Source organism: Amia ocellicauda, unplaced genomic scaffold (assembly GCF_036373705.1).
Source record: "Amia ocellicauda isolate fAmiCal2 unplaced genomic scaffold, fAmiCal2.hap1 HAP1_SCAFFOLD_117, whole genome shotgun sequence".
NCBI classification, from domain to species: Eukaryota; Metazoa; Chordata; class Actinopteri; order Amiiformes; family Amiidae; genus Amia; species Amia ocellicauda.
In genome coordinates this window covers 198317-210389 of record NW_027102682.1, presented here as the reverse complement: position 1 = coordinate 210389, position 12073 = coordinate 198317, and the positions used below count along the sequence as shown (strand labels likewise).

The following is a 12073-nucleotide window of genomic DNA, read 5'->3' as shown; positions in this document are numbered from 1 at the left end:
TGTTACTCAGGTATGAAAATACGGAACAATTGCGTTATTTATGGAACGGGTGGCAACCCTAATTAGGACTGTACACATTTATGAAATTGATATATCCGCAAACACTGTTTGATTGTGGATAATCCCAGAGACAGAGCTTCTCTGCATTATTTGCATTGACATGAATGTTTATTTTTTCAGTTCTGCAATTATTTAAACATAATGTTGCATTAACCATTAGACTGTTGCCAATATGACTTGGTTTCGGTCTCACTTCTTGCATTTCTTCTCCTGTTTTTGCCTTTTCAGGTTCTCTCAAAGCAAGTTAAGGATAAGGAGAGAAAACTAAAATAAGAGTGAATGTATACCTCAATACATTTACATTAAACCCTGGTTTAAATGAAAATGTAACAATAACTGTTGGTGGGTGAATGTATGTCACATTGATTTTGTCATTAGCTCCCTCCAGTAGTCAACACGAAGCACGAGGTCTTGGTTAAAAAACGGGGTTTTATTTCAACAACATATCATGTCAACCCGTGAGAACTGGGTTGAAAGAGAGAAAAAAAATAAAAGGAAATTATAAATACAATGCATGTATGTATGTCTTGAATACAGTTTGTGCCGTTATAGTTACACACTAGTTAACACAAGCTATGCACATGAAATATATCACAGACAACTGGATACAAAAGAAACATACCTCGTAGGCTGCTTCCTACTTAGGAGGGGCTAAATCTCAAAAGCCTTCTTCCTTGTCTTCTTTACTCGGATAATATACATTTAGATATCTTTATATTCTTAATATTTACTTAGCTCGGAGAGCTCTTGCGATGCTATGTTTTAGCTCTACACTTTAGATGTTGTGCCCCCTTTAATTACGTGCGGAACACAAGGATGGCGCTAATTAGTTCCGCCTCTACGATATCCTATTAATTTTAGGTAGGAACCAAAAAAATAGTCACAAACTTAACTAAAGCTGAGAGGCAGTTACACTCCCACCAAATCACAAGTGATTTCTCAGAACAGCTTGGAGACACACATACTGCATATAAACTGCACATAATATTAATTTCAAAGTACTAACTATTTACTTATTATCTTAACTTAAGAACTAGTTGAAAGAGTGACTAGAGGATGCTGGAGTCTTCAGTCTGCTTCCAACAATGTAACTGTCTTATGGATGGGCCTCTCCAAATGAACAGGTTTAGAGATGCGCTTTCCTCTTCCATCCAGAGTTGAATCGCCGATAAGCAACTTAAGCCTTCTCACTCTTCCGTCCTTTCCTGGGTACACTTCAATAACCTTTGCTAACTTCCACTGGTTTCGTGGTGTAGCATCATCTTGCAAAATGACAATATCATTGACCTTAGCGTTTCTGCGGTCTTTGGTCCACTTCTGTCTCTGTTGGAGATTGAGGAGGTATTCCTTTTTCCACCGTGTCCAAAAGTTGTTGGCTAAGAGTTGAACTCTGCGCCATCTTTTACGGAGGTACAGATCTTCCCTGACGAACTTTCCAGGAGGTGGAGAGATGATCGTGGATTTCATGGTCAGGATGTGATTTGGTGTCAAGGGCTCTGGACAGGATGGATCGTTCAGATGATCAGTGGTCAGAGGTCTGCTATTTACAACCGCCATAACTTCATATAGGAACGTTCGTAGTGAGGAGCAGTCAAGTTGTCTGGCTGACTGTTCTAGAATGGACGTCAAGACACTTCTGATAGTGCGAATTTGTCTTTCCCAGACGCCACCCATATGACTTGAAGCTGGGGTGTTCATGATGAACTCACATCTCAGTTCTTTGAGTTCCTCTTGATCCATCTCCTTTAATGCTTGAATGAACTCACGCCTGGCACCAACAAAGTTTGTCCCTTGATCACACCTTATTTGCCGTACTATTCCACGAATAGCGATGCATGAACGCAGAGCGTTAATGAAGGCATCTGTGGTCAAGTCGTCGAGCATTTCAATATGCACTGCTCTGGAACACATGCAGGTAAGTAAGAGTCCATAACGCTTTAACTCTTTTCTTCCTTCCTTGATGTGGAATGGCCCGAAGCAGTCCATCCCGCAGTAAGTAAATGGAGGGGTTGTTTCCATTCGATCTTCCGGGAGATTTGCCATCCTTTGTTGTTCTGTGCATCTTCTGAACTTCCTGCACGTTGTGCATTTGTAAATATGGGATGACACTGCCCTGCTGCATCCCAGGATCCATATACCATTGGATCGGATCTCATTTATGGTCATTCCCCGTCCCTGATGGTGCACTCTCTCGTGATAGTGCTTGACGAGTAATGCCGACACGTGACTGTCTCTAGGGAGAACAGCTGGATGCTTCACATGTGGATGAAGAGCAGCATGAGTTAAGCGGCCTCCGACTCTGAGGATACCTTGGTCATCCAGGAATGGACCCAACTTGTGTAACTTGTTGGCCTTGTCTTTGATTTGTGAGTTCTTATGACACTGGATGCCCTGTATTTCTTGAGAGAGGGTTGCTTGTTGGACCATCTTGATTATGCTGAGCTCTGCATCTCTCCTTTCCTCTAAACTGGTGCTTTCCCAGGACCTTGGCCTGAGGCCTTTCGCTTCCCTTGCACGCCGCTTTAGTCTGGCTATAGCTTTCACCATTCTTGACCAGTCAGAGAACTTTCGTAGACAATCTAACAGTGACCTTATTTCCTTTGCCAGGGTGTCATGAGCCTGGGCCTTCTTGATCTCTGGATCACTACTTGCAATCTCTCCCACCTTGACTACTTCGCTGGTCAGCTCTTTCTGCCAAAGAAAGCTTGGACCCGTGAACCAGTTGGAAGCTACAAGTTGTTTTGCTGCAAGACCTCTTGAGGCATGATCTGCTGGATTCTCTTCGGAAGCCACATACCTCCATTGCGCAGACTCCGTACTTTGCTTGATGCGTTCCACACGGTTTGCCACGAACACATGAAATCTCCTGGCCTCGTTACTGATGTATCCGAGGACAACCTTTGAATCGGTCCAGAAGAATTCCTGTAGGCAATCTATCTCCAGTTCCCTTTTGAGCATGTCACTGGTGCGGACGGCTACGACTGCTGCTGACAGCTCAAGTCTTGGTATGGTGGTAACCTTAGCAGGGGCTACTCTTGACTTCCCCATTACCAAAGAGCAGTGGACTTCACCTGATGCACTGACTGCTCTGAGGTACGAACACTCGCCATAACCTGACACGCTGGCATCAGAGAAATGATGGAGCTCGTAGCTCTGAACCTTAAAGTTTAATGGAATGTAGCATCTCTGAATCTTTACACCAGCCAGGTTTTGCAGGTCTTGGAGCCAAAACTCCCACAGGGGTCGAAGATCATCAGGTAAGATGTCATCCCAACTGAGCTTGTTATGACACATCTGCTGCAGAATCTGTTTTCCCACCAGGATGAACGGTGCCACAAATCCGAGTGGATCGTATACTGAAGCGACAGTGGATAAAACTCCTCTTCGGGTAAGTGGATTTTCTTTCACAATCACTCTGAACTGGAACTCGTCAGAAGCCACGCACCACTGTATGCCAAGTGCTCTTTCCACGTGTAGCTCTCCCAGGGCCATGTCCAGGTCTTGGGCAGCTTTTGCACATTCTTCTTTGGGGATTGAGGCTAGGACTTTCTTGCTGTTGGAAATGAACTTGTGCAGCCTGAGTTTGCCTTTGTTGCAGAGCTCTCTTGCCTCCTTCACTAACTGAATAGCTTGGCTTTCAGACGCTAAGCTTGACAAGCCGTCATCAACGTAAAAGTTCTTCTGAATGAACTTGATGGTGGCTTCACTGAAGTGTCCGTGTCCTTCGGCTGCGAGGTGCTTGAGTCCATAGTTAGCGCAGCCAGGTGATGAAGCAGCGCCAAACAAGTGGACCTTCATCCGGTAGATGGATGGTTTGGCTTCAAGATTTCCATTCTCCCACCACAGGAATCTTAGGTAATCTTGGTCTTCTGCTTTAACGTGGAACTGGTGGAACATGCGTTCAATGTCACACATGATTGCCACTGGACCTTTCCGGAAACGACACAGAACTCCCACCAAGGTGTTTGTCAGCTCTGGACCGGTCAGGAGATGGTCGTTTAAGGATGTCTCTTGAAATCTCGCCGAACAATCGAAGACAACACGTATCTTCCCAGGCTTTTGGGGATGATACACCCCATGGTGTGGGATGTACCATGCTGGAGCTTTATTGAGGTCTTCTTCTGGGACCCTTTCTGCATCTCCACGTGTTATGATCTCATCCATGAAGGTCTTGTAGTCTTTGTAGTACTGTTTGTTTCTTTTCAGCTTCCGTTCTAGGCATCTGAGACGGTGGATGGCGCACACCATGTTATCTGGTAAGTTGGGTCTTTCATTCTTGAATGGCAGTGGCATCTCATAATGACCATTGTCCTTGAGCCTGATGCCTCTTTCCATCTTTGACAGGAATCGGAGATCCTCTTGAGAGATGTGACTGTCCTCCAAAGACCTTTCGACAAAGTCCGATTCCAGCACCTTGATGACATCTGCAGGTGAGACTACCTCTTTGACTTGAGTTCTACAGACATAGTGAACTTCGCTTGTGAGGTTTGAAGAGGACTGAAGACCAGGCATCACTTGCCTCACGATGACCTGGTGACTTATTCCAATTTCATCTCCATAGTCAAGACATGGGTTGCCATAGCCAACTACGCTCCAGCCCAGGTCTGTTCTCTGAGCAAAGGGCTGATTTTCTTTACCAGGCACCACTTGCCTTGGGACAAGAGCTTGAGGACAGTTGTAGCCGATTAGCAGGCCCACGTCGCAGCTTTGTTGAGGAGCAATCTCGTCTGCGACGTGTTCCAGATGAGGCCATGCCTTTGCAGTCTCTGGTGTGGGAATATGATCTCTGTTTGCAGGGATGAATTCTCTTGAGTAGGTCACTGGCAGAGGAATTATCTTGTCTGAGTAGAATCCTCTCACTTGTAGTCCAGTCAGTTTCCGACAGGACACAACTGTGTTTCTTGAAGCCATTGTGGAGAGCTTTAGCTGAACTGGTTCCTTCTTTGTGTGAAGAGTCTTTGCCGTTTCTTCCAGGATGAATGTCGTGTCGCTCTGTGTATCGAGGAGTGCATACACAAGAACTTCACGATCTGGCTCACTTGTGACTGACAACCACACTGGAATGACTGTGGATGTATGAGTGTCTTTAACATTCTGTAAAACTCTGTTGGATGTTGACTCACGTGATGATCTTGCTGCCCTATCTTGTGGCCGCTCTATTTTCCTTTCCCTTGACTTGCCACTGTTCCCTGCTCCACTAAGCCGTGTTGACATCCTTTCTTCTTTGGTGCGATTATCATGGAGGCAAGCTGGATGTCTTTTTTCACACATATCGCAGATCTCTCTGTTTTCACAGTCCTTCGAGCGATGGCCAAACTTCAGACAGCCGAAACACAATTTCTTCTCTTGAACAAACTTGACTCGCTCTGAAATAGTCTCATCCATAAATTTGCGACACTTGTGTAGACTGTGACCTGCCTTCTCACAGAAGACACAGCTTGTGGTAACAGCTTTCTCGTCTGAGTTGGTTGCCAATACCTTTGCTCCATGACCTCTTGTCTTTGAAACCTTGATCTTCTCATTTTCACTTGGTTTTAGAGCGTGGAGGGACGTTATTGGGTTACAGGCGATTTTGGCTTCACGTGTGAGAAACTTGACGAACTGGCTAAAGCTTGGGAACGTGTGACTTTGTTCTTCCACTTCTATCACCTTCCTATTCCATCTTGAGGTCAGCCAGTCTGGAAGTTTAGAGAGTATTTTCTGATTTTCGTTGCAGTCGTTGAGTACTTCAAGACCTCTGATCTGAGACATGGCCGCCTCACAGCTGCGAAGGAAGTCAGCGAGTTCTTGAAGTTCCACACTCCCCTTAGAGTTTATTTTGGGCCACGTATCAAGCTTATCTCTGAAGGCCTTGGCGATAAGGAATGGATTGCCGTATCTCTCTTCTAGGATGGTCCACGCTGCACAATAAGCTGACTCTGTGCCTAGCAAGAAGTAGCCTTCAATGGCCTTTTTGGCTGGTCCACCCACATACTTTCGCAGATAGTATATTTTCTCTTCAGCTGGTATGTTTTTCCTGTCAATAAGTGTCTGAAAGGAGACTTTCCAGTCATTAAATCTGAGTGGGTCGCCGTTGAACGTTGTTGGTTCAGGTACGGGAAGACGACTCGCACTGATGGACTCTGCGAATGCTCTAACAAGAGCTGCAGTATTGTCTTCTTGTTTTGGTTGTGTCAGAGAGTGAGGTGGGGAGCAATGCTGCAATAGGCTACTTTCATGCTTGACTTCCTCATTCTCCTTCGGAGGGACACATTGATGGAGCAGCCCAAATATTTCTTCATCTGAGCATTCACTTTGTTCATATACTTGCTGTCTCGCCTTAGCAGCCTCTAGCTTCTTGATTGTCTCCAATCTTTCTAGTTCTCTGCGCTTGGCTTCCAGCACCCTTTGTCTTTCTGCATTTTCAGCCTCTTGATTAGCTCGTAAATTGGCTGCTTCAGTTTCGAGTCTTTCAAGTTCTTTGATATGACGTTCTTGCTCTAGCAGTACTTTTAAAGTGGCTTCATTGGCAGCAACTTCAGCAGCAGCATCTCGTCTTGCAGAAGACTGGCTTGAACGGGATGTTATTCTTGAGTTAGTTTGAGAATGAGCAGACGACTTGGTGCGGTGAGAGTTGACGCTTACTTTGTCTGAGGCTGCAGCTTCAATTACAGGCTCTATTGATTTCACTCTTTGTTCTTCACCCCCTCTTGTGTCTAGAAGAGCCTTTGCAGTCTGGATGATTGTTCTTGTTACTGCTTCGCAGGTGTCTGCTCTGCGACGTGTGTCTTGGTCGGGAATGTCAATGTGCCTTAAATCTTCATAAACAACGTTCAGATTATCTGAGGCATTGCTTATCTTAGTAATGTGGTCACGCAGCAGGTTGTTTGAGCATTGTCCACTCAGCGCTTGTTTGGCATCCTTAGCGATAGCTTTCCACTTCTCGTAGCTCACACTGAAACGGTGTGCAAATCTTCTTACTTGCTGATCGTGCAGTTCTTGGCCCTTTTCCGTAAACCTGCGGACCCTTTGGCTTCTATGTGGCTCTTGTGAGGAAGTGTGGTTATCTCCTGTGCCTTCAGCAGCTTGTGGTTGCATGTCTGCGCAGTGCTGCTGCGCGTCTTCACCTGCACCCTCTTTGTCACTCTCAAAGAAAAGCTCAAACTCTGACATTTTGCTTTAGTTTGGTTTAAATCTAAACTTGTTTTTTAGTTGAGTAAATTACCTTGTTCACAATAATCTAAGTTATGTTTAACTTAGCTTAAGCTCAATTGAGTAGTTGTTTTTAATCTCTGATATGTGAATAGTCAGCCTTTAATTACTTGCAGCTACTGACACTACTTTGGAGAAAAATTACTCTCTGCAGCTAAATTAACTTGCTTTTTCCAAAATAAAAACTGTACTAACTGTACTCAAAGACTAGTAACACTCACTTTGTGATCTATGGAGCTATGGTCTTCTTGCCTGATAACTTGTTATAGTTATATATGGCCTTATTTAAATCTTAAATTACCACAAATGAAATTAAACAAACCAAAAATATTAACTCTTAGTTAAACTTGTACATATACCACATTAAGTAATAACCATTCACTTTTAAGTCTAAATATGACCAATTCTGCCTTACTCTCGGTACTAATAGTTCTTAATATTCACATCCTACTCATCAGTAGACACAATATCAACACAGTAGCAATATCAATCCACTTCAATTTGAGAAAAGGTAAGTAAACAAAACATTAACTAATGGGAAATGCAAAGAAATGTCTCATTCTCTTGCCCAGAACGCTTAATGTCTCTGAATTACAGCTTAATTTGCGTTATGAAACCTGATTCTTCCGTGGGCGCTGCCTCTTCTCGCGCTGTCATGTGCGGATGTCTCGGCCCGACCACGACTCGCGCTCTCCGATGCCGTCTGTGAAGGCGCGCGCTGCGATGGAGATGTCTCAGCCCAGCCACGACTCGCGCTCTCCGATGCCGTCTTCCTCGCCTCCTCATGCGGAGCAGACGAGCTCTCACTGTAGCTCCCTCCAGTAGTCAACACGAAGCACGAGGTCTTGGTTAAAAAACGGGGTTTTATTTCAACAACATATCATGTCAACCCGTGAGAACTGGGTTGAAAGAGAGAAAAAAAATAAAAGGAAATTATAAATACAATGCATGTATGTATGTCTTGAATACAGTTTGTGCCGTTATAGTTACACACTAGTTAACACAAGCTATGCACATGAAATATATCACAGACAACTGGATACAAAAGAAACATACCTCGTAGGCTGCTTCCTACTTAGGAGGGGCTAAATCTCAAAAGCCTTCTTCCTTGTCTTCTTTACTCGGATAATATACATTTAGATATCTTTATATTCTTAATATTTACTTAGCTCGGAGAGCTCTTGCGATGCTATGTTTTAGCTCTACACTTTAGATGTTGTGCCCCCTTTAATTACGTGCGGAACACAAGGATGGCGCTAATTAGTTCCGCCTCTACGATATCCTATTAATTTTAGGTAGGAACCAAAAAAATAGTCACAAACTTAACTAAAGCTGAGAGGCAGTTACACTTTATATAAAGCATAACATGCTTACATGAAGTGTAAGAGGAACTGGCTGTCTTGTAATCCGGTCGTTTTTATTTTACTCCTGGAATTGCAAAGTCTTCTTGCAATTCCTTAGGTGTGTTTTTTTTCCACGAGACCATTTTGTAACTAATTCTGTATCCTCCTCCATGTTCAAGAACAGGTCGTACAGAAGTAGAAAGTGTCAACACGTGTGGAAAGTCAATGAATGAGTCTACAGCATGCATGTCATGTAAATAGACTACAAACAAATTGGCAATTTTACTAAAGCTTAATGGAAGACACCATGTTACATGTAGCTTTATTGCTAACCGTGAAAAATAAACGTCATTTCCATAACATTTCCACAAACTTCAGGAAGGAGTATTTCATTTATGTGTAGAAACGTACGCTTCTTATAAATGTATTAGCAACAGGGAAATGGAAATAAGTAAGCATTCCTTATGTTTTGAAACCAGGAAACAAAGAAGAAACAATTCCTTGTTTTCTGAGAACTGAAAACTGAAATAAGTAACCATTCCTTATTTTATGAGATCCAGGAAACAAGGAAGGAATAAGTAGCCATTGCTTGTTTCTTCATGAGTCTAGAAACAGAAAAAAATACTTATTTCATTAAAAAAACAGGCAAACTGAAAAAGTAACCAACAACAAAACGTAGCAATCAGTAACCATCACTGTATTTGGAAAATTGGGAAACAGAAATAAGGAATAAGTAACCATTTCTTATTTTTTGGGAAACCGTGTTTCAGAAATAATAAACTATGTACATGTTCTTTGTTGAAAATCTGAAACCAGGAATAAGTGTCTATTACTTATTTCGTGTAAAACAGGGACAAATATAAAAAATTGTAATCATTACTTATTGAAAAAAAATGGAAACAAATGAATGAGAAACCATTACTTATTGATCAAAAGACATCAATCAGACATATAAAACAAGTAAACATTAACAAGAAATATGTATCCATAATTCATTTATTGAGAAATCTTGAAAAAAATTGAAATATTTAATCATTACTTATTTTGAGAAATCACAAATAAGTAACACGTAAGCATTACTTAATTTTTGAAACGTAAGCAATAAGAAATAAGGAATTAGTAACCATTACTAATTTTTTTAATAAATAAGGAATAAGGAATCAACTTCACGGAGGTGTCTGATAAGCTGACAATGCGTTGCACCTGGACGTGAGCCTCCGCGTCTGCAGCCTACAGCAAAAAAAGTGAGCTGCACTGCCGAGACTGGCACACAAATGCCTGGAGACTGGAGAATGCGGGCATCGATCCCGCTACCTCTCACATGCTAAGCGAGCACTCTACCACCTGAGCTAATTCCCCTGCCCTCAGATGTAAAGCCCACTTCTTCAGTCTTTACATGGAACGTCGAGAGTAAGTTCGTTCCTGTGCTTCAGGCAAGCTTGCATCCAACTGTGGACAACTTACTTTCCACTGTGACAGCCACTATGCCACAATACAAAAAGGATTGTCAGGAGCAAAACTTTCAAACTGACAGAAAACTTCAAGGCCTGTCGTGTGACTTGATTTACATGAGCTACAGAAACGTTCTTGAACATATGTATATAACTAAGGATTCATTGAGGTCGGCGTAGCGCATTCGCCTTTCTGAAACATGAAGGGCCAGGGCTCTCCCTTGTTGACGACTGCGTGGCCTAATGAATAAGGCGTCTGACTTCGGATCAGAAGATTGAGGGTTCGAGGCCCTTCGTGGTTGTCTTTTATGTTACGATGACGAAGTGGTGTCTCTCTCCTTTCTGGAGACGTTTAGAAGGGCCACTTGGTGTTCCAATGTTGCAGACAGCAGTGCTATGTTTGATAACCCTACCACAAACAGGTGATGCCCTGCACCTTGTATAGGGGTTATTCTTCACCAGCGAAATAATCCTTCTGCCACAGTTGTTTTCCGTTGCCTTTTGGTGTTCCTGAGCTGACCAGTGCGTTCTTTCTTTTGAAGAAGTTGCCAAAAAGTAGATTTTTCCACAGCCAATGTTTTTGCTATCTCTCTGACCGGTTTGTTTTTGATTTCTAAGGCAAAACTGAAGACAAAACGCTACAAGAACAAAGAGGCACTACTAAAGACAGCTGAAGGCCTTGCAGAGCATCACCAGGGACTAAACCCAGCATCTGGTGATGGCTATGGGTTCCACACTTCAACATTCATTGACTGCAAAGGATCTGCAACCAAGTATTGAAACTAACAATTTAATTCAGGATTATGTTACTTTGTCCAAATACTTTTGAGCACCTAAAATTGGGGGGACACATATAGAAATGGATGTTAGTACCCTCAAATTAAAGATGAAAGACTACACTTAAAGAATATCTGGATTGTTTCCTTTGAAATCCATTGTGGTGTTGTACAGATCCAAAATGATGACAATTGTGTCACTGTCCAAATATTCATGGATCTAATTGTAGGTATGTTTTTCTTTTAAAATAGATTTTCTTTGTCTTTTAATGTTTATTCTTTTAAATGTACAATCAGTATCCTGTATTATGTTTTGTACTTAATCTATGTTACCTTCAGTCCTTTGCTGTAAATGCTTTGGCAATACTTGCATAACCTCGCCATGCCAATACAGCCCTTCTGAATTAGAATTTCACAAAACCGTATTCAATTATAATAATATTTGTTGTCAATGTAAATATATGACAAAATAAACCATTACTGTTACTATGATTATGATGCAGCTGTGTTGATTATTATTCTGGACTGACAACTGAAAGGTTGTTGGTTCAAAATCCTGTGTAGAGCACACTTTTACCAGATTGGGCGTTTTGCTCCATATTACCCAGTGAGACCATGCTAATATAATTTGCGTAACACACCGTACATATTGGGACAATGTAATAATTTCAGGCTAGTTGGTCATTAAGAAAAAGTGAAATAAAACGTACAGCCCTTTACATACATTAAAAATACTAGTATTATTATTGTTATAATCAAGCCTAATGAAAACAAATAATAAGCAGAGGAAAATAAACTAATGTGTGTAAGTAATTACAGTATTGTATCTACATGTGCCAGTGAGCATGCATGATGAATTAAAACAGACATAAATGAACAAACTGTAGCTTATCTAATAATGGCATAAACATCATACCGGTGTCTAGTATTATTATTATTATTATTATGATTATGATTATTATTATTATTGTTATTATTATTATTACTGTGATTATTATTATTATGATGATTATTATTATTATACCAGACAGGTATGAGATGGCTTATCATTGTAGTACACCAAGTAAAAAATAGGTTCAACACCATATATAATTTGTTTACGGAAAATAAATATATTATTAAATAGTAGCGTAATATTCATCGCGGTACTCATCTGAAACTGAAAACAAAAAACAACATAACTTTATATAAAGCATAACATGCTTACATGAAGTGTAAGAGGAAATGGCTGTCTTATAATCCGCTTGTTTTT

The 12073-nt window shown here is 41.6% G+C and overlaps 1 protein-coding gene and 1 non-coding gene across 3 annotated transcripts; both read right to left on the bottom strand.

The window, feature by feature from the left end:
- Positions 1-592: 592 nt before the first annotated feature.
- On the bottom strand, positions 593-8591 carry LOC136721585 (uncharacterized). 2 transcript variants are annotated; one of them, XM_066697405.1, is made up of 2 exons: positions 8308-8591; positions 593-8150 (listed from the first exon to the last, which is right to left on the bottom strand). In XM_066697405.1, the coding sequence occupies exon 2, from the start codon at positions 7210-7212 to the stop codon at positions 1129-1131; it is 6084 nt and encodes a 2027-aa protein (XP_066553502.1). In that variant the 5' UTR covers positions 7213-8150; positions 8308-8591; the 3' UTR covers positions 593-1128. The 2 variants fall into 2 exon arrangements, with proteins under 2 accessions (XP_066553502.1, XP_066553503.1); XM_066697406.1 differs by having other exon boundaries at positions 593-8095.
- Positions 8592-9880: 1289 nt separating this feature from the next.
- Positions 9881-9953, bottom strand: trnaa-agc (transfer RNA alanine (anticodon AGC)). Its single transcript has one exon. It is a non-coding gene; the product is annotated as a tRNA-Ala (tRNA).
- Between the last annotated feature and the right edge of the window lie 2120 nt (positions 9954-12073).

Excerpts from the sequence above, each read along its gene's own strand:
- LOC136721585 (XM_066697405.1), bottom strand. The coding sequence starts at position 7,212 with ATGTCAGAGTTTGAGCTTTTCTTTGAGAGTGACAAAGAGGGTGCAGGT.